The following is a 22,923-nucleotide window of genomic DNA, read 5'->3' on the forward strand; positions in this document are numbered from 1 at the left end:
GGGGACGAGGACAACACATTTGACGTCATCTTCTTCTAGTGTGACGTCATCAAAGGTTGTCAGCAAGCCATAAATCATCAAAGCCATAGCATCCGGCTGAGGACACAGTTGGTACTGTGAAAGCGCTCCCGGTAAGCGATCAAATTTCCCGTCAAATGTTAAGTAGTGTGCATGAAGTCAAAAATGCTTCTAATCTGATGCAATTCATTCTAACATAGCCCCCCCAAATTATTTAAGTGTTGTATGTTGAATTTTTACAATAATATTTTGACATCATATTTATAATTGTTGCTGCAGTGTTTTTGTTTTTGTTTTGTTTTTTTGTGTATAATTTATAATAGAACATTTTAAGGCCTAAATATAATTTCGGTCTAAATATTACTGAAACACCTGAAACATTTTAAATAAAACCAAAGCGTGTTTATAACACGTTAATAACGTGTTTAGATTTTTTTCGGTGTTTGCTGGGATAGCTTATTTTGTGTCAGTGAGCATGGTGAGCTTAGTGCTAATGCAGCATATTCAAACCTATTGACCATGTTGACTGAATAACCCAAACCGTACTGTACATGTACCAATCGTGTTCCTTCCTTACTTCCTTTCTATACAGTACGTGTCACTTGTACGCAGTTGTTATTTATCGTTATACCAATTCACCGTGACTACCAGGATCTAATGTAATCGCGAGATTGACAAGCTATTTATACAAGCTTAATGGTCACTGGAGGCAACATATTTAGAGAACGTATAAACAAGGGAAAAGGGAAATAAATAATATTATTTGAACTTCGCGATACACTTGCGAAAGTATCCAGTGTACATGGGTCATAACACATTGGTATGGAAAGCCAACTATTGCTGTTTCACCTTCTTTTATACTTGAATTTGTCAGCTTATACAGGTACGTGTTTTTCACTTTCTTTATCAGTTTTTATTGTATAAACATAGATTAAAAAGATGTAGAGATCTTTCTATACGTGTTTCCGCTTGGTCGCCGCTTAAGCTATCTCATAATGATAAAGATGTAACCCGGGGATGTAACTGTAAAAATTGTCTAAATTTAGGGAATGTTCATAAATACTTTGGTGGGGTGTTGGGCAAAACGTGACACAAAAAAAAAGATCCACAAAGGGGGGGGGCAAACTGTTGGTTACTAACGGGTGGCGGGGGGGGGGGGGTCAAAAAGTTTTGAACAAGAAAATACCAAATGAACAAGAAATTAAAAAAATGTACTAATGACACCCCCTTTTACCCCTATCATGGGTAAAAATAACGTAAGATAAATTTTTATCGCAAATATTGTCCTTTTTACTTTAAAAGGATTATACAGTTTCTGTTGAAAAGAGTATATGTTTGTATCCCACTGATAATACCGGGTCAATATGATGCAACCAGGAATAGTTTCGTATTTGCCCTGAAATTTATATTGTTTTTCCATCCTGACCAAGAAATGCTGCCTGTACACCCATGATAAAAGTCTTAAAGCACTAACAATCTTGAGTATATGTGTCCAGATGTTGCTCCCAAGTTCCCTTTTTTACGTTACCTTTATATTTTCATTATTGGTTATAAGAATAAAACATGTAAAAAATTAGCATGTATAAATTGAAATTAAACTTCATACAAGTCACAGCATGTGCAAAACACTTTCAGTTGATTTGCTTCGTGTCAGTTTTATTTGTCTCGTGGTACAACAATCGCTACCTCGTGGTCCACTCCGCCCCGCCCGCCCGACTCCCCGTCAACCCGTCGATGTAGATCTTCAGACTCAATTATACCTGGGTCTTTTATACAAATACGAGCGTAAGGTTGTCTCAACAGATCGAGCACATAATTCTTTTTCATGGTTTGGATTTGTTTTTGTAATAGAGAAACAAGAAAATGACATGCTAGCATAGAAAATAGCAACTTTCAAATGCGATTCCCACCGTTTACTATAATTATTGTTTACAATTATAATGGTTATGGCTACTTTTTATGCACGTACAACATTGTTAACATAATATGCTACTGTTTGACCAATTAACTTAGAGACCCAGTTTTTGTTACTTATTTAAATAATTGTCCACTTTTAAAGAAAGCCATGAAAGCTCCATACACTTTAAGTAAATATCATTAGATTTGTAAATTTTACTTCGAGGACTGTTAAATATGAAAAATAAAAAATATATCAAATTATTCTTATGGTCTCAAAAGGTTAACATTTGTGCGGTAGGCATATGGTAGGAGCTGGTAGGTCAAGCACAGAAAGATTGCAAACCCTCGAAACGGCATCCACTATATACAAGCGTAGAAAAACCACGTGTACGAGCGCAGAAAAATCGCAAACCTGCGAAACAGCACCCGCCCGCGCAAAAATGTCTTATATATATTATGTATTTTCTTGTACATCATCTTTTGATCCTTGATGTAATATGTGCAACGTCCGTTGGAAAACCAATTAAACCATAACCTACTTTATCAATCTGTTAAAACATTTCCTTCCCTAAAAGTAGGCTGACGTTAAAACCACTTTTTAAATGCATTAACGCCATTTTAAAATGCGTTAAGTACCCTAAGTATGCTTGGTATGCCCAATTTCAGATTGTACAAATGAAAATGAACAGGATGCATGTGCCACTTACAATTAACGTATGGATTATATAAATTATAACACTTAGCTGATTCGGCTATCCATCCCTCCAAAAGACCAGCGAATAGGCTGGGATAAACAGGTGTACATCACCTTTAGAACCATCCCACCTAGGAAAGACCTAAATAATTAGGGAAAATGAGTGGAATGCCAGGGGTAAAACCAACAATTTGGGCAGCGGCAGGTAGAAATCCAGGTACAAGTATCAGATGGAACGCATTTGTTTTGTCATTTGTGTTCCTAAATTTATTATTATTTTATTATTATTATTATTATTATTATTATTATTATTATTATTATTATTATTATTATTATTATTATTATTATTATTATTATTGTTATTATTAGTGTTATTATTATTATTATTATTATTATTATTATTATTATAGTTTCTTGTAATTGTATTATCAGTCTCTTCACCATGTTCCCCTTTGTTTTCATATTGACGGATACTTACGCATTAAAAGTGTTCATGTTTATTTTCATCATGGTTAATCTGGTGAAATGAAGTTGCAAGAAAGGGCGTGGTACAGAAATCGCTCTGGAAATTATAGTTACCGATTTAAAATGTTAGTGCCCTGTATAAATATGTGATTATCTATAGTACATGTATGAGTGCAGCAATTACCCAAATTTGACAACATCAATGATAACTTAGCCTTGATCAAGGCTTCCACCTTACTTTTTCTCTATTCATGCTCCTCATAGGACCCATGTATATAATCAGTGGTAGAAGTAGGCCTATCATATACTAGACTCTCTAAAATTTTTAGTCAGGTCAGATTTTTTGTGTAGGACGCAAGCTGGCAACATAAGCTAGGGAGGAAGTGTGCCTTGTGGGGTGGGCGTGGTGGCATTTTGCTCAAACACTACCCTGCAGTGCACAGTATGCCTGGAGTAAAGTAAGATAAGAAAGTCCACTATCTGGCCTCAACAATTCAAATGTCAAATCAATTTTTACAAAGTTATGATGCTAAATAATTATTTCAAAGGAATAACTTTTGAAACAGAAATTTTTGGCAAATATGGCAAAGCTTCCATGAATTTTACATTCATTAACTATGGACGCCAAAGGACTTGAAACAAGTCTAATGATGACTAGTTATTGAGAGCACCGTACTCCATAGCATAGAAAACTATAGAGATAGCAGGGCTTAGTATTTCAACATATTCAATGCCAGTTTGTTTTTGAAATCCTATTCAGATTGATTCAAATTCAGAGTCAATATTTTACTGCTCACTGAATCAATTCAAAACAGATAATATCAATAGTAGCCTGGAAATCTAGCAACACTGAAAATTCATTACAAGTTATCCCTGAAAGAACTGTATAGTCAGGGTATTTTAACGCTGCAACTAAACATAACTAAATAATTGGTGTGGTTGTGGAATAAATCGGCGATCACATGAGCTTTGACAATATACCAAGTCGTTCTGAAAAATAAGAATTTTACAAAAATCCCCCATTTTCAACCCTTTCCACGGATTCAAATATCAATCGATGATCTGTGTTCGGGGTGCTAATCACTGCGCATCAACAGCGAATGAGGTATCAATTGAATGAATACAAAAGCCACCTAAGTCCATACTTAAACCAAATTGAGTTAAGCATGGGAAAGTGTTCCTTTACATAGGCCTGTCATATGTATGAAAGAACAACTCAAATTCATCTTCTGTGTCTATTGAGCATGTGAAAAATAGCATGTATGAAAGAATCACCCAATTCCATGATTTGAGTCTTGTAAAACATTGATTGAAATCCAGTATGTATAAAAGTCCACTTGTAACACATTCATTGCTAGAGAGTGACTTTTGAAAAAAAATGGGTTTAATAAAGGAAAGTGTGTGGTTTATATTACATGGCAGAATGCTTATCAACATTATACATACCTGTGCGCTTTATTTTGTATTATCTTACTAGTGGTAATCTCATTCTAACATTGTTGTCTTTGTATATGATTCAAAAAACCAAAGTCTAAAATTTAAAATGAACCCCACGAAGTCCCTGAAATGCTAATCGTCATACCTAATACAGGTTAATCCACTCATTTGCACGTAAAACTTACCATATTGACCAGGTAAATCTAACTGAAGGAATTAAAATGATACACGGGTTTTTCTCTCAAAATAACTTCGCATGGACTTAGGTGGCTTTTGTATTCATGTATTCAATTGTCAGTGATCAATATGTAATTCCTTGGAACAGATTGAAAATAATAAGGTAGTTTCGTAAAATTCTTTTATTTCCAAAAGTAAACTGAGCGGTCAAAATTATGTGATAGCTGATATATTCCACAACCGCATCGGTTATTTAGTTATGTTTGGTTTTGGCGTTAAAATACCCAAACAATTCAGTTTCCGACGATACATTTCTTTCAGGGACACCCTGTACGTCCAATTTTTACGGTTCAGAACACTTCTTTATTGTTGATAGTTTTGTTCAAGAATATATTGATATAGGTCGTGTTGAATTATTCTATTCAGTGACAACAGATTGACTAGGTCAATGTCTAGGTCAATGAGTCCATTTTGACCAATATTCAAAGGAAATATAGACAGCAATACGTTTGTAAACAAACTTAAAACGTAAGGTTTGCGTAAGGCAAGCGAAACTTGACGTTCCTTTTAATGACAATTTTGGTAAAATTGATTTCGTTAAAAGATAGTGAGTGGCACATCTCGTGAATAGTGCAATATTCAGATGTGGGTCAGCATGGTCACTGTCGGGTTAACTTATTAATATCTACCGGAAACAATACACAGGTACGGGATATTTGACTACCAAGGAAGATAAAATAGTGATAGTATTTTTCATATTTAGGTCTTTACTAAGCATATATTGACAGGGAAATGGAAATTACAGTTGTCGTTTCAATAGATTATGCTCTACATATATGTAATGCGACCAAGCAAAATCAGTCGGAACTCGGAAATATTTTATTTTCATTTTTTTTACGTCAATGCCTGGCAGTATGCGCACGCACCATCACAATATCCATTGTTTTTTGCCTGGCAGTATGCGCGCGCATCATATTTTAATGCTCGTGTTTTTAAAACTCCAGCCACATCACAATAAGGCTATTGAACAGTGTAGTGGTTGCGTGGGGTTCACTCAAACATATCGATATATCAGTTCGCCCTTGCCTTTGTTGATAAACATTGAGGTCACCTCATCTATAGGATAGTAAAAAGCATTTACAAAGCTGCATTTTGCAGAAAACCCCATTGAAATTGAGCAACCAGTTCCAAAGATGTGAGCAATTAAAGAGTTTCCAAAACAAAACAACAGGAAACAAATTAAAGGAAATATTTCTTTTGTTTGGCTATATCTCAAAATCAATATTTCCGAGTTCCGACTGATTTTGCTTGATCGCATCACATATAACTAGTCTATGTGTATATTAATAATATTAATTTAGATTATACATCAAAATTCGAAACAATTGGAAAGCAAATACAAATTTAACCATAAGCCTATTAGAAATTAGATAACATGCAGTAAAAAAAATATGTTAAATTGACAGATATTAAAAAAAAATATAAAGACAAAAAAGACATAAAGACTGTATTCTTGAATATGATGTTAGAGAAACTGAATTTAATATGATGTTGATATAATATCCAGCAATGACTTCTTTTTATTCATTAAAACAACTTGCAAACAAAGTGTGTAAAATGATACGTAATATTTGTGTTAACAAACTATTCAATGAGTCCATGTTAGAAATTAAATTGGCACAATATTTTAATGTTGCTAATTGAGAAAGGTTAAACCTATATCAAAACTACGTACTCCGTCTCTTAATTTAAGATAGTTTCAATTTAAAATTGTACATATATATCTAGCAGTTGATGGACTTTGGTCGAGTATAGGTATTGTCCAATGAAATTTGTGTTCCTTCTCGGAAATGTAATATTTCTTATCGTGTTGAAAGATCATCTTTATTTTCGGTGAATCATTTTCAGAACAAGACATTGTATTTGGCATTTTAGATAAGAATCCAAATTTAATTCGGACCCTAATCTGATTGTATTTAAAACGATTATTTTTAGAAATTGAGAAATGTTTCTCGAATATTCATATGGTTAAATGGAAGTTATAGAACTATATTAATATTAGACAAAACCAGGTTTATCGATGAAACAACTGGTTCATTGATCGACAAACAAGTTATTTGTTGATCCCGAAATCAGGGTTTCTTGGTTAAGACACCAGACTCTTCATTGAATAAACCAGGTTCTCTTTTATTGTGTAAAATACCTGCCATCTGAAGGGTTGAAATACAGCTATAAGGTATATTTGGCAGTTTAATATTCTTCGATACCAGTGATGAGATTGGTTACAAAATTATGATGATACTAGTGTCACTGCGATACTTAGTTTTTTCACACAAAGTCGCTAATTTATGTACATATATAGATAAAACATTCAACCTGGTTCTAAAATAAATAAAGGAAAGGGAAACAATGTGAGAGAATGTAATGAAAAGCGTAAGGAGTGCTTAAAACCCAGTAGCTTTCGGGATCTCTACCCTCTAAACCCTACCAAGTACCAAGGGCTCTAAGACGGACCACCCGAGAATCGATCCGCTCTAGTTTCTTCTCCTCTTGTAAGATAATAGAGACCTTGCGAAATGAAGTTACGTTAACTTTAACTTTAACGTCTAGAGGAGTATAGAGGATTATGTATTCAAAACCAATCCTCTAGACGTTAAAGTTAAAGTTAAAGTAACTTCATTTCGCAAGGTCTCTAATGTGTGTAATCTAGCTTGCTGTGCTAGGGCCATCACGAAATAGAATTTTCTTTTAGAATGTTCATACTAACCGATGCCACTATCATTTGATGCCCGGCTTCCAGTAATTATTCAAGAAAACATGTATGATTGGCATGACAAATGTACATTATCGACTCAATGTAAAGAAAACGTTTCTTTAAAATTACATGGCGCTGTTTATTTCCTGAACTTAGCAACTGTTGCTTAAAATAGTGCACATCTTTAACTTTACCTTTTCAATGTTTAATAAACAATCCTGTATACTCGTATTTCTTTACAATAGAGGCCGTCAGCCTTTCGCCATCTTGTGGGTACAAATGATCTGTGTGTTCATGCGTCGGACACTACGCGCAAGGCGCAGCGTGCCACGCAGCTGTTATCGCGCCTCAACGCAGTGATTTTGCTGCTCACGCATGGAGATCGAACGACCATCACAGCGTGTACCCACAAGATGGCGGCATATGACGTCACGCTGACGGCGTCTATTGGTTCATTTGGCAAATTGTGTATCAATGTAGAAACAAAATGCAATTTGAAAGTTGAGAATTGCACTTTATTTTACTCACCCTCAGGCAAAGCTTTTGTAGACGTCCGTCTTCGCGGTGGTTCCGCTTCTCATGAAGGTCGCGTAGAGATATTCTACCCTAGTTTTGGCGACTGGGGCACGATTTGCGATGACTACTGGGGCTTTAAAGAAGCATATGTTATCTGTCGTCAGTTGGGGTTTGAAGGGGTTTTGTCATCACATACCAGACAATTTGGAAAAGGTGATAAGTATACATGGCTAGATAATGTTCGTTGCATTGGAAACGAGACAAGTATTGATGAATGTTGGCATCAAGGATGGTGGGAGGATAACTGTTATAGTTATCAGAATGTTGGCGTTGTTTGTCAACCAGGTAAGCCACCCTATTCTTGTAGGTAACGAATGTTTGTGCTTTCTTGCCCTGCGGGGCTATTAAATACTGTTATGGTTATCAGAATGTTGGCGTTGTTTGTCAACCAGGTAAGCCACCCCATTCATGTAGGAAACTAATGTTTTTGCTTTCTTGCCCTGCGGGGCTATTAAATACTGTTATATTTATCAGAATGTTGGCGTTGTATGGTAAACACGCACTACTATGTAGTAAATTATTGAAAATCATTGAATCGTGTCCTTTGTGTTAATATCAAACCATTCTGCATTTAAACATACATACTGGGCTGTTTCATGTTTTCAGTATTAAGAGACCCTGATCTGTACTCTCCAAAAATATGTTTGTATAACCTTTGTACTTTAAGGGAGGCTCCACTTAAGACACGAATGCTTAAAGATATATTTTCGCGGGTAAACAATATTTTAAAGAAAGGGTGAAGCTTTAAATTATCCGATGGGATTCAATTTTATTCAATATCTATATATGCTGACCGACAAATCTGACATGTTCCCTGCAATGTCCTCTTTTGTCGAGTTTTACGAGTAACTCCCGTCTAAGTGGGAGTTCATACAAGTCAATTAAGCCGTGCAATTTCTCTCGAATTTAAGACTGTAAAATTTAACGATTCTTTTGTCTAGATGAGCACGTACCCTGTTCATCTCGTGTTTTTATGTCAGAAATTCACAAAGCTCTGAAACCGTAAATGAAAACACACTTCATTCAACTTGTCAGTGAGCCACAAAATACTATAATATTAACGAATGTATCCATCATTATACTACAGCTAAACTAACAGGCAGTAGTTCACAATTCCAAGGTATAGCCGAAGTTTTTATAGAAGACAGTTGGTTAAATATCTGCCATACGCGACAGGACGAGGCAAATGCAGCAGTACTTTGCCATCAACTAGGATTTGGAGAAGTAATGTCGACCTATGCTGTTGTGACAACAGTGACGTCAGGTGTCTTACTTGATTGTCATGGACATGAGACTAACACGTTGGAATGCCCGTCTACTATAAGTGATAACTGCACTGATATACTAACTTTAAGCTGTGAAGGTAGGATCACTTCTCTATGGAGTTCCCATTATGCGACCCTTTTGGTATTAGGCACCACATCGAATTTAGTCCTAAAGAGCTAACGGTGCCCGGTTAGCTACCGATGACTCTTTCTCTCATACCCTGGTGATGTAACACACCGTATCGAGTATAATAATTAACATTTGCATAGTATTATAATTTTTCTTTTAATAAATAAAAAACGAAAGCATATTGTAAATGTCTAGGGTGCGATAGAATGTGCCATCGGGGTACCGATAGCGCTAAAGGGCCAAATAAGACGTTGTGACTAATGAGTACAACTTAGAAAACATCCATTAATAAAGAATAATAAGTGATATAACCTTTATCATGAATTTGAGTGAACTCGAATTTTGGGAGCATTTATCATGTGTATGTATAGCACAGTGTCATCGCCCCGGTGTGTATAGCTAATATTACGGCTGCGATTTACAAAGCCTCAACCCTAGTCCTATGAAGGTTTTTCATATAGCATACTAAATCGGTTGTGTTTACACCCGAATGACTCAAGCTAACAGTGGATCATCCATTGCACTGATTGTATCGTTTAAATGTTAACCCATCACCTTAGCCGGCAAAGGTAAGGCATACGCAGACAATCACAGTGAAGCCAATCATATGTTTCTAGACTTACATCCATGATTTTGGTTTCATCTTGTACAATTATTCTATGTGATATGGAAAATGCCTGTCCAAGCCCACAGAAATCAATAAAGTAATGCAAAATACTTGCTTTTTCTAGCCTGTAAACGTGGATCATAGGGTTGACCTCCGGAAGACAATTTGATTCGAATTCATCCGTCAATACAATGGGGTATTCCATTTAAAAGTCACACTACCCATGTGGAAGAGTTTGGGAATATCTTCCACAGAGGAAGTATGAATTTAAAATAGAATGAACATATTAGGGAGCTCCATTTGAATTTTATATACCCTCTAAAAAATTCAACCTGAATCTTTCACTGAGGGCGGGTGAGTGGAGCTGCTAATGTGTTCCTTCCATTAGAAGTTGATACTCCCCCTGTGGTGTGGATTTTAAATGTAATAGCCCAATATGCATATTGTAATAACATGGAATAACCCCTTGGTTATATGTAATGTTATGCAATACGCCTATTACCATGTAGGACGGAATGACATTTTAACGTGCCACGTGGTCATTACCTTTTCAATTGACAGAACCTGACTATCTTCAGATACGTCTCCAAGGTGGAAATGGTCCATTTGAAGGCCGTGTAGAAGTGCGCCACCAACATCAATGGGGAACAATATGTGAGAAATACTGGGACATATCGGATGCAACAGTGGTTTGTCGTCAGTTGGGTTTCTCAGGATTCGGAGAAGCTGTTAGGAGTTATTTTGGTTCTGGATCAGGGGAAATCTGGGTAGGAGATGTTTTGTGTGATGGTAAAGAAAACAACCTTGAAGATTGCGAGTTCAATAGATGGGGGAGGCAAAGCGAATGCGATCATTCTCAAGATGCTGGGGTCATCTGTAAAACTGGTAAGAGAAACATTAAGATTTCGGGTTCAATAGATGGGGAGACAAAGCGAATGTGACCATTCTCAAGATGCTGCAGTCATTTGTAAAACTGGTAAGAGAAACATTAAGATTTCGGGTTCAATAGATGGGGAGGTAAAGCGAATGTGAGCATTCTCAAGATGCTAGAGTCAGTTTTAAAACTGGTAAGAGAAAATATTGAATACGGCAAGGTCAATTGATGGGGAGGTGATAACAAGGAGTCTGCCCTAGTCGTATTTAGTCATATGGCTAAGATGTAGAGGACTATAAGGCAAGGTCCATGTAGCTGCGCCAAGCGAATGTGATCAGACGCAAGATGCTGACATTATTTTAATGTGGACAATTGTAAGATGCAAATGCGACCTGTTCCCACGAATTAGCGTAAAGCGGCAGGTTGGTGGTCTAAGACCCACCATTTGTTGAGTTGCTATTCTTTCTTTAAAGACACCTGTATAAGGGCGATACTCTGTATTCAACTCTTTCTCCATTAACACTAAGGACATACCACTGCCAATACAGGTCAAGCAAAGCACACCAACTCAACCGTTGGAACGTCTCGAAACTCCCAACTTACTACTTTACGCTCATTTCGTGGGAGCTGGTCACAAATGTGTGCTTAAATAGGTATATCTGGTAAGATGCATGGATATATGCTTAATTTGGTCTAAATAAAGAGATTCATAAGTTATATTTCATTATAATTATGACATTTAATAATGATAACATTTGGTGCTGGCAGCTAAAGATTATACAGTGACGGTTCACACCGACACCGCCTGGCTAATAATTATTTGGTGCAGAAGGGACACTAAAATGAATACACGGGATCGATACACGTGAATTGCTATGCACGATTTTGATATCAGACGAAAATCTTCTGATACCGGGTTAGAAAATGATGAATATCTCCCGTCATGATTTTTTTTTCAAGAAACCAGATTTGGTCTCATAAACTTGGAAATACGTGTTGAACAGATATGATAGTCGCTAGAATGCGCTTTGAAAATTGGCCGTGCGCTTTGAACTCAAAATTTGACCATTTTATATTGCGTTGGTCCTGTTATGGACTACAGCGTGCAGCGTGTAGTACAGCTGCACTCACTGTAGGCAGTATAAAAGTCGATGACCATTGACCTCAATGGGGTATACAAGCTTAATCACGCACAACCAAGATCGATTACCCGGCTATTGTGAGTAGCCTTAGTTATGTCCCTCGACTAATTATTAGTTTAAAAGAGCTTTAAAGGTTTGAACCAAATGGCTAATCGTGGCTGTGGATTTAACCTACCATGGCGATTCCTGCCATGAAGATATAGGGTCGATGACACTGTGCGGTTGTGATTAGACATCCAATTCTGTGTGCAAATAATCGTCACTTGGAAACTTATTTTTATTCAAAATCTTACTTAGCAAGATTAGTCGGCGGGATGAATGATTTGGCGGGAATGGTTCAAGTTTATCGGAACAACACGTGGCAGGTTGTTTGCGGAGATCAATTTAGTATGCATGAAGCTCATTTGATGTGTCAATACTTGTGGAATACACACGAAATAGACTTTATCAATGACGATTATCGTTTGGAACCTGGTCAGTCATTTGTTGCAATCCGATGCCTCGGGGATGAAGAGCAATTGCAGGAGTGTGTAATCGATGCATTGAGAAATCAAGAATGCTTAAATGTAGCCAACGTCACGTGTCACGGTAAGGACAATATTATAGTCATTTGAAGAAGAATAATGAGAGGAATACCACGACGAAGAAGAAGAAGATATAGAAGAGAAAGAAGAAAAACAAGAAAAACAACAAGAAAATAGAGAAGAGAATAAAGAGGAAAAAAATTAAGAAGAGGAAGAAGAAGAAGAAGACGAAAATGAAGTCAAAGGCGAAGACGAAGACGACAACGATGATGATGATGATGATGATGATGATGATAATGATGGTGATGATGATGATGATGATGATGATGATGATGATGATGATGATGGTGATGATGATGATGATGATGATGATGATGATGATGATGATGGTGGTGATGATGGTGATGATGATGATGATGATGATGATGATGATGATGGTGATGATGATGATGATGATGATGATGATGATGAAGAAGAAGGAAAGGAGAAGGAAAATTAAGAAGGAAGAGAAGGAAAGAATGTTGTACATATACCAATGAATAAGAATTAGAATATCGCTGCTTACTGTCACGCTCTATGTGTTTTCCTGTATATTCTTATTAGATCCTTGGTCAAGCATTCAAACCCGTTTGGTAGGTGGAAGTGATCTTCATGAAGGCAACATCGAAGTATTCTTCCAAAATAAGTGGGGAACCGTATGTGATCACTACTGGAATACGTATCCTGGACGAGTTGTTTGTCAAAGTCTGGGTTTTCCCGACATCAAGACGATTACTTACGAATCCAGTTTTAGTGTTGAGACGAAACCGATCTGGCTTTCAGGTGTGTCATGCAAAGGAGATGAATCACAAATAGGCAAATGTCTACATCTTGGTTGGGGGAATTATGAAGATTTCGAGGATTACAATGTTTGCAGTCCTAAAGATGTTGCTGGTGTTGTTTGCCAGAGAGGTGGGTTATTACTTCTGATTCAATATTAAGTGAATGATCGTCATCTTTGATCTTTTCCTCCATATGATCAGAATCGACATAACTACCATAATGTTCTTGTTTCGTGTTTAGCATTAATGTTAAAATGATTATAACTTATTAATGTTGTTGTCATTACTCTTAGTTGTCCTTATAATTATTATTATTTCACTCTCGTTATCTTCATAGTCCGACTTGTTAATGGATCTGATAAGTACGAAGGACGTGTAGAGGTCTTCTTGGATGGTACTTGGGGCAGTGTCTGTGACAAAAACTGGGATCTTGATGATGCCAATGTCATCTGCAGACAATTGAATCTTGGTCCTGCTATTGAAGCCTCTTGTTGTGGCAGGTTTGGGCAAGGAACTGGTGCCATTCATATGACGGACGTTAATTGTGAAAATTCAACGGATATTCATAATTGTCTTTGGAATGGTAACACTGCATCATGTGATCACTCTCATGACGCAGGCGTTGTTTGTGCAATATCAAGTAAGTTTTCGCAAGGTCATATCAATTTTCAAATAGTGCATACTTTGTTTTTCTGTGGCAATCAGAAGAGCCGTAAGGCTCCCGTACATCTATTCGTAATCATTCTCATGTAACGGAATTTTGAATACATCTACGGGTGTGCGATACGTACGTTTCGAAATTTCAATCTCTCTAGAAAGTCAGCTTTTACGAAATGTTAATAAGACTATAATGAAAGATAGAGATAAAAAGATCTTATCGCGTCTGACGTCATCTGTCCATCAAACTCGAGCACGGTTTGTTTACAAGTGTCATGATGATGACTTGCTGAACGCGGCAGTATAACCGAACGCCTTATTGTTAATTTTGCACCATTAAACATATAAACCATCTCTTTCGCGAATGCACCATGTCAACAATGCCTAGAAAAGTTGCTTTTTGCCTTTTCGCCATTTTCTGCTATTCCTTTTCTCCGATCGGCACCAGATAAACCGGCCTTCCTTTTACACGCTATTAAGTTGAATTAACCAATCAAGGTCCGTAATTGACAGAGACGTCAGACGCGATAAAATATTTTTATCTCTGTCTTTCATTTTATACATAATCACCGGAAAGCATGTGCTAAGATTTGAAACCGTTATCTGCAAACATGCTCAACATTATAGAGAGGCGGATAATGTCACTGGCAGAAGAGTGTGTACATTTTTATGGTCTTGAAGGTATCCCATTGCAAAAACCTAACAGAAACAAATAATCTGGCGAGCCATTTTGCCGCGAAATTACAAAAGTGCTCAGAATGGGTTGCTACACCTCAGGTCATAAGCAACAAGTCAAATGTCTAGTTTTGACCTCCACAGTGGTCAACTTTGCTCCAATTTTAATCAAAACGATGTAAAATTATTCCTCTTTACATAATAAGTCATAACAAATATTGGCATCAATAGAAGTTTTATGGTAATTAACCATTTTTCCTGTATAACCTTTGAAAACAAACACCGTATACATGTGAAACCTATCTTTATTTAAGTTGTTATGCTAGGATGAGCAAAACATATTATACAAACATTATAATCTATCATGAGAGTAATTAATGTACTGCTTAAATTCTGATGTCTGGGAATTTCCCGGGGTTTTCCAAGTAGAATCCTGTTTGATAATGAAAGTAAATGAAATTAAACTTCAACACTACTTGTTTATTTTCGCTTACCGGGAGCGCTTTCGAGGAACTTCCTCGTCATCAGCCGATGTTGTTGGCTCTGATGTATTTCTTGGAAACGGCTAGAGACCAACCTGATCATGCCATAATGTGTCACATGGCGTAACCAAGGGGGGCGGGGGTGATTGGTGGGAGCAAATCGGGAAGCTGCCTAGTGATGTTTTTTGCGCCCCACCTGAGTTGCTCGCCAGTCTGATATTTAAAATTTTAAGGCGTTTTTTTGGTACTTTTTAGCCCATTTTTGTCCATTTTTGGGCTCCTTGAAAGTTGCCTTGCCCGTCTATCCCCTATCCCCTCTCTCCCCCCTGTGCTAGCTACAACACTATAACACACCAGCTAGTACGAGACATTATCTGTCAAAACAATACATTAGCAGTTGATGCTCGGTAGTTGATGGTATTGCCATTGATTCGTTATTGCAAATGTAGATGCAGAATGTTACGAAGACGAAAATGGAGTCGATTATAGAGGACACGTGTCTACTACAGCACTAGGTTACGTATGTCAGAAGTGGACGTCACAAGAACCCCATACTCATATCTATTCGCCATGGCGTAAACCAAACACCGGACTAGGTGATCATAATTACTGCAGGAATCCTGACCATGAATTGGGTCCATGGTGCTACACCAATCACAATGACGAAAAATGGGATTTTTGTGATATTGGAGAACCAAGTTTGTCGTGCAATCCAGGTAACTAAACATACTCTTTATTATTGAAATTATTATTATTATTAGAACATATTTATCAAGCGTAAAAACGTAGAAAACATCCCAATAACTTCAGTTAGTTGCTATACTTTATTGTATGTACACATTTTGAGTGTAAGCTTTTTGGTCAATTCAGAATAAAAGCTCATACTCATACTCATAATGTCAAATAATAATTTTAACGCGATGTCACATAATTGTAACATTTACTTAGTTAAAAAGATTGTGCAGCACCTTAATATCGAACAAAACTCACTTCATTTTCTCTACTTTTCAAAAAATAATTTATGTGCAAATAATATAATGATGATATTTCAGCTAATTGTCTTCAAAACAGCTCGCAAAGTTGTTTAATTTCTCTGTGAACTAATAATAATTCTGAATTGTCTGAATTGGACGTAATTTACAGTTGATAGATTAAAGACTTATTCTTTATCAGGGATTGCTTATTGAAATTGGAAATATTGAAAAAGAAATTATAGTTTTGGAGAAAAAGCGCGGTTCAGGTGTGACGGATGTTGATATAAGAAAAGTAATTTAATTATTTCTGTATAACTTTGTTTATTCCTCATCAGATTGCTCTGCAGTTCAGATACTTGAGATGCCAGGTAAGTTTTAAGTATGATGATCTGATTGACCTCTGATTGACCTATGTTCACACCAAGATATATAACATGGCACAATTCTCGGCTGAAAGGTTAGTATTTGTGTACATAAGTAAAACGCAGTTGTACGGTACACAGTGTCAACACCATGTATTATAAAGATTTTTTTCCCTGTAACTTAATACTCCGTTGGTGAGCGACGGGCGATTGGTATTTCACCGAACGCAAGAAAAGGAGTCCTATCTGATTGGCTAGGAATCGATCGCTAGATCGCTCAGTGCTGAAGTGCAAACTCAAAATGTAGAGATGTATTCAATTCGATAAAAATCAATATTCTATTATTGACGCAGATAAAGAAAGTTGCATAGTGTGCATTGTATTATAGAGTTGTGATTTAATATTCTATACAGCACGTGGATTGATCTTTATATGATTTAAATTCTCAAACAGTTGAATATATCACAATTTCAACGAACGATTTCAAAATGTTAATGTATAAAATGCAGTAAACTATATGCGTATAACGACAACAACAATCGCCTATTAGTGTATTGAATTACCAGTTAGTGTATTGAAAACAAAACCTGGGTTTTACCTGACAACAAATCGAATTTTCTTGCAATAGCAACATCATATGGGATACTGATCATGCGCAAATCGTAAAAACGTGTAGAATAGAAACTGTGTGGTATCTCATATCGTGTAAATGGTATGCTTAGCCTGAGTCGCTCGGCCTATCTCAAACAAGATCGCCATGTCTAGCTTTTGAAAAACAAGAGGATTCGCCGTACTATCACGGCAATTTTTGACACGAAGATATAGGGATGATGACGCTGTGCGGTATCAGCAAGGTTACAGCCTTTGCATCGGGGCTTGTTATTGGAATACCAGTTTCTTTTCTCACGAAGTAAGAGCTAAGGGCCATAAGAGTAAATTGTACAATTGTGTTTTGGAGTGGCCTTCTCTCCTTTCTTCTTTTCCTTGCTATTTTCTTTCATTTCTTGCTTTGTATATCACAGCTATCTAGGCCAGCATGTATTTTATTAGCCTACACTGGCTATCCAGGCTTGTGCTTTTTGAGCTTGGAACGGTCCATTGATTTCCCATGGATTATCATGTGTCCCTCACGTAACAACCTGCCCAGATAGCAACACTACGTTGGCCCAACGTTGGTCCAACGTGGGCGAACTGACCTTACTACGTTGGACCAACGTTGGTTTTCGACGTTGGCCCAACGTGATTTTGGCCGGGCAGCCAACCACCACAACGTTGGGCCAACGTCGATCCAACTTTGACCCAACCGCAATACAAATGTAATTTGCGACGTTGGACCAACATCAAATCTTTGATGTTGGGCCAACGTTATTTGACCAACGTTGATCCAACCATTAGCCAACGTTGATCCAACCAAAAACGAAAAAAAAATAGTTACTTATGTATACTGTGCTTACTTTAAGTATTAAATTACCTGGCTCTCTATCAGAGGAGGCTTAAAGGCATTCCTACAATGCACTATGATTGGGAAATTTGATCAATATAACCTAATTTTAAAGGCAAAGTCCCCATTGCCACACACACAAAATGGTAATTTTAAAACTGCAGCCAACGAGCTAATAGTTGAGACTTAGGAATGATATTTGATTTTCTTACAGGAAACATTCATATTGTCCCACTGCATTAATTTTATTCCTAAGTCTCGATGTTTTGAATGTTAAACAATAGGATGAAAACACCAGATATTTGCACACAATTCCAATGCAAGGTATGATCAACTGTACTATATGTGTACAAAAGCCAGACATACAAGGTCAGAAACCCCATTGGGTTGTGGGAATGTCTTTAAACATCCTCTGGCTCTCTATTTTACAACGAAGACAAATTAACTACCTTAAATTTACACAAGTGACTTACCTTAGTACCTACCGGGATTCGAACCAGGGACCTTCTGTTTATAAGCCTGGTGCTCTACCAATTGAGCTAACTGGGATTACATAGTTGAATAAGTGTTTGAAGTTAATTATTTGATGTTATTTAATATTATTATAAGTGGGGCTTTTATAGTCTTTATTTAATGTCACTCTTTAATACACCTTACTAGTAAAAAGAAAATAATTATAAACATGCATATGACCATTTCCATGACTTGAACAACAGTTTATACCATCGTTGATCCAATGTTGGGATTCCAACCGTTTGTGCGACGACATTGGCCCAACCTCAACGTAACAACCGTCATTTTACGACTGGCTGGCTACGTTGGTGCAACGTTGGCATACCGACTATCATTTTAAGGTTGGCACAACAACGTTGGCCCATCCTCGGCGTACCGACCGTCATTTTAAGGTTGGCTTGCTATGTTGGCTCGACGTTGACATATCGACCATCATTTAAGGTTGGCACAACAACGTTGGCCCAACGTTGGCATACCGACAGTCATTTTAAGGTTGGCTGGCTACGTTGGCTCGACGTTGGCATACCGACCATCATTTAAAGTTGGCCAAATAACGTTGGCCCAACGATGCCATGCCGACCGTCATTTTAAGGTTGGCTGGCTACGTTGGCTTGACGTTGACATACCGACCATAATATAAGGTTGGCATAACAACGTTGACCCAACGTTGGCCTAACGTTCCCATACCAACCATGACTAAAGGTTGGCATGTCAATGTTGGTCCAACGTTGGTTTGGCGTCGGCTTACCGACCGCGACCATGCCGACCATTGCCAGCGTTGGGCCAACGTTGTCTTGCTATCTGGGTGATGGGTAAACAAAGAAACAAACAAACAACACAAAAGAGCATCGGTTATCCTTGGACATATTTCTTCACGGTGGCGGCGTACTTCTATATCTATCCTTTGCGACGGCGGCGCACTTCTATCTCAATATCAGAATCCTTTGCGACGGGCGTACTTCCATCTCAATCCCATAATTATTTGCGACAGCGGCGTTCTCAAGTCGACCTCTAGAATCGCCGTGCACTTGGTGCATTCATCACCAATAGTGATAAATGCATGATGCACGAAGTTGTTGTTGTTGTTGTTGTTATTTATCATTATTGCTTTGTTGAGTAGCTAACATAATTAGGAGGCCTACATTTTTAAATGTGTTTTGTGTGAAATAATATCGTAATATGAATTAATATTCCATATAACAAGACATGATTATCAACATCATAAAGAACTCTGGATAGAGAGATATGGCAATATTTTTGTATTGACCTACCACTTGATAAGGTGATTAGCGCATTGTCACTTATCTACAATAGCAGAATGGTATTATATAAAATCAATGACTGTCAGGATTTGTTATCAATGAACATGATCAATGGAATCTATCATTTAATAAAGAGTCAGATAAAAGGAAACTAGTAGTTTTCGTGGAGAGTAAATATCACTAGAAAAATCAGATCAGACCGCGTATTTCTACAGAAAACTCATGAAATTATGTGAATGCTCTTGGCTTGCTAGTAAGCTCTAGTAATACTTCTGGGTTCCCATGTACCAATTAAATACAGCTCATCACCATGCGGAGCATTTATTAAAACACAATTAATTAATACTTCTTTATATTGGAATGGATGGACAAATTGTCTTAGGACTATTAATATAGTATAGAGGGGACGGAGTACGAGATTTGTGTTTTATTTGACATCGCTTCAATTAAGATATGAACGGGGATGATTGATGTTTTATGTTATTTCACTATCTACTGAAAATTAATGCACACATTTGGCAGAATGTATTAGGAAAAACTTTTAGTATTTTGATATTTCGTGTTTGTTGTTTTGTTAGTTTTTTGTTTTTTCACTATCTACTGAAATAGCATTTTGCGGTGCAGCGGCCCTATAAACTTGATATAGTTCAGTTCTCTCCATATGGAGAGATTTTATTTCTCAGTATATATAGGCCTTCGGCCTTACAATACAATAAAGTACAGTACAATATATTTACCATCACCAGGGGGCAAAAGAGTTTGCCTGATTTTATGAGCATTAAAAATAAATTTTGATAATGAAATTATAGTTTGTTGATTTCTAGACTGAAATAGAGTAATAAAATAATTGAAATTTGGAATACACTCTGGCAATAAGCGATTTCTTTCATTAGCATAAGCAGGACATTTTAATACAAAATGATACAAATCTTCAATTTCACCAGTGTGGCAGATTTTACAAATACGTAAATTTCGAGGAACCTTAAACCATATTCCACGAACATATTCTAACTCAAGAGCACCCAATCTGGCTTTGGTCAGAAGTATTTTATGAAATGGTTTCTCCAGCCACGATAAATAGTCTTCCACCACTAGATTTTCTTTGATTTGAGTATAAAAAGTAAGTGATGAATATGTACTTAATGCATTTCGCCAATTTTGTATATCAATATCTTTACATCTCTGTTTGAAAACATCAATAAAATAATTTACATTGTCAACACCTTGAGCAATCCATATTTCACCAAAACCGTAAGAGTACAGAATATTTTTGATCTTCATAGCCCAGCATTCTTTACCATTCTCTGCCTTTTTGTATTGAAACTCATAGCTTTGTCTTAAAAACCTGTTATTATCCAGTGATAAAATGTAAAACCAATACTTAATACAGTTAATAAGTGAATTTACCAACAGTGCATTTCTACCAAGTTCACCACGAATGGCACAGTGTGGGATAGATTTACATGATTTAGATACACCAAGAACATAACGACAAAACTTAATATGTACTCTTTCAATTATCTGGGACTCAGATGTTCCCAAAGTTCACTACCGAAAAGGAGTATAGGTCTTATTTTTGTGTCAAAAATCTTGAATAGAACATCCACAGGAGAGGACTATAGCTTTTCAAAATCTTTATGAGACCAAAGAAAGCTTTGTTAGCTTGCGATGCAGTGGATTTCTGTGCATTAAGCCAGTTCCCATTACTTGAAAACACATTACCTAGGTACTTGAAGGTATTGACCACTTCTATTCTTGTTCCCTTATAAAACCATTTCTCAGCACGTTTAAGAACACCACCTCGTTTAAATACCATGATTTTAGTTTTATCTATATTTACTGAAAGGCCCCATTCATGACAATATTCTGCTAGAACATCAAGTTGTTTTTGTAGACCAAAGATAGTGCCACTTATAAGAGCTAAGTCATCAGCAAATAGTAGATGACTGATAAAACATTTATTTATCTGCACTTTTTCAGTGTCGTCAGAGTTCAGTCGTGTACTCAAATCGTTTATAAAAAGTTTGAATAAAAATGGTGACAGCAAAGAACCTTGCTGAACTCCAGCCTTACAAGAAAAAACATTTGTTATACTTGTAGATGTTCTGACACAAGCATTTAATTGCATATACATTGAACTCAAAACATTAAGAACATTACCAGTAATACCATATCGTTTCAGCTTAAATAATAGAGCATCATGATTTATTAAATCAAAAGCTTTACGAAAATCTACAAAGCCTATATAGACCCTTCCACGCTTCCATGAAAGATATTTATTGATAACTGTATCCAATATAAAAACATTATCTGTGGTTCTGAAACCTTTACGGAAGCCGGCCTGTTCTTGATGGAAAACATTTTCAGCCTCAGCCCAAAAGTTTAACCTTTCGAGCAAAACTTTAGAAAAACTTTACTCATTATAGGAAGTAAAGAAATACCACGGTAATTTGCTGGATCAGTTTTATTCCCCTTTTTAAAAATAGGAATAATAAGACTGGATGCCCATTGGAGTGGAAATGATCCAGTGGTCAAGATCAGGTTGCAAAACTTCACCAAAATATCACTCAACTCATTAATTGGACTGTTTTTGAAAAATTCGGGTGGAAAACCATCAATACCGGGAGCCTTGGCATTTTAAGAGCATCAATACTCGATTTAATTTCCTCGGTGTTATCTCGGCATCAAAAATGCAGTCCAATCTGGATGGTGATTTAGTTCACCCTCAACTTGGTTTTGCAACGTGGGCTCCCCACCTGGTATATCAACTCGAAATAGATTTTCAAAGTATTGAAACCAATTGATAAACTTGATATAGAACATAAATTTGCAAAAAGTTGAGGCCTACTTTTAATATTTGATAAATTTGAACATTTCACAAAAGTTGAAAAAGCCGAATTTCGGATTTGAAATAGACTTCCAATGATTGAAAAAGTGTATAAAGTTGAAAAACTCCCGAATTTTGGTTCTAAAAAAGACTAGCTCGACGAGGCCCAATTGAGATTTTTTCAATCGACTTTTAATATAGTTAAAAAAACGAATTTTTATTTTGTGAAAAAAAAAGTCGACGAGGCCTAAAATGGTGAACAATCCGACCTTTAATATTTGAAATGTTGAAAACTAGGAAAACTAGAAAATACTCAACGAGGTCAATTACATTAATCGACTTTTAA

General features: G+C 36.6%; 1 protein-coding gene across 1 annotated transcript in view; it reads left to right on the forward strand.

Annotated features, from left to right (window-relative positions):
• The first annotated feature begins 620 nt into the window (after positions 1–620).
• LOC140164305 (uncharacterized) overlaps positions 621–22,923 on the forward strand; it is a 36,039-nt gene continuing 13,736 nt past the window's right edge. The window contains exons 1-9 of the mRNA XM_072187577.1: positions 621–901; positions 7,980–8,306; positions 9,109–9,384; positions 10,585–10,908; positions 12,337–12,627; positions 13,167–13,514; positions 13,722–14,024; positions 15,648–15,914; positions 16,508–16,540. Of these exons, the coding sequence (XP_072043678.1) occupies positions 841–901; positions 7,980–8,306; positions 9,109–9,384; positions 10,585–10,908; positions 12,337–12,627; positions 13,167–13,514; positions 13,722–14,024; positions 15,648–15,914; positions 16,508–16,540 (2,230 nt within the window). The 5' untranslated portion in view covers positions 621–840. The remainder of the gene's footprint in view (positions 902–7,979; positions 8,307–9,108; positions 9,385–10,584; positions 10,909–12,336; positions 12,628–13,166; positions 13,515–13,721; positions 14,025–15,647; positions 15,915–16,507; positions 16,541–22,923) is intronic.

The sequence above is a fragment of the Amphiura filiformis genome, chromosome 11, assembly GCF_039555335.1.
Source record: "Amphiura filiformis chromosome 11, Afil_fr2py, whole genome shotgun sequence".
Lineage (NCBI taxonomy): Eukaryota > Metazoa > Echinodermata > Ophiuroidea > Amphilepidida > Amphiuridae > Amphiura > Amphiura filiformis.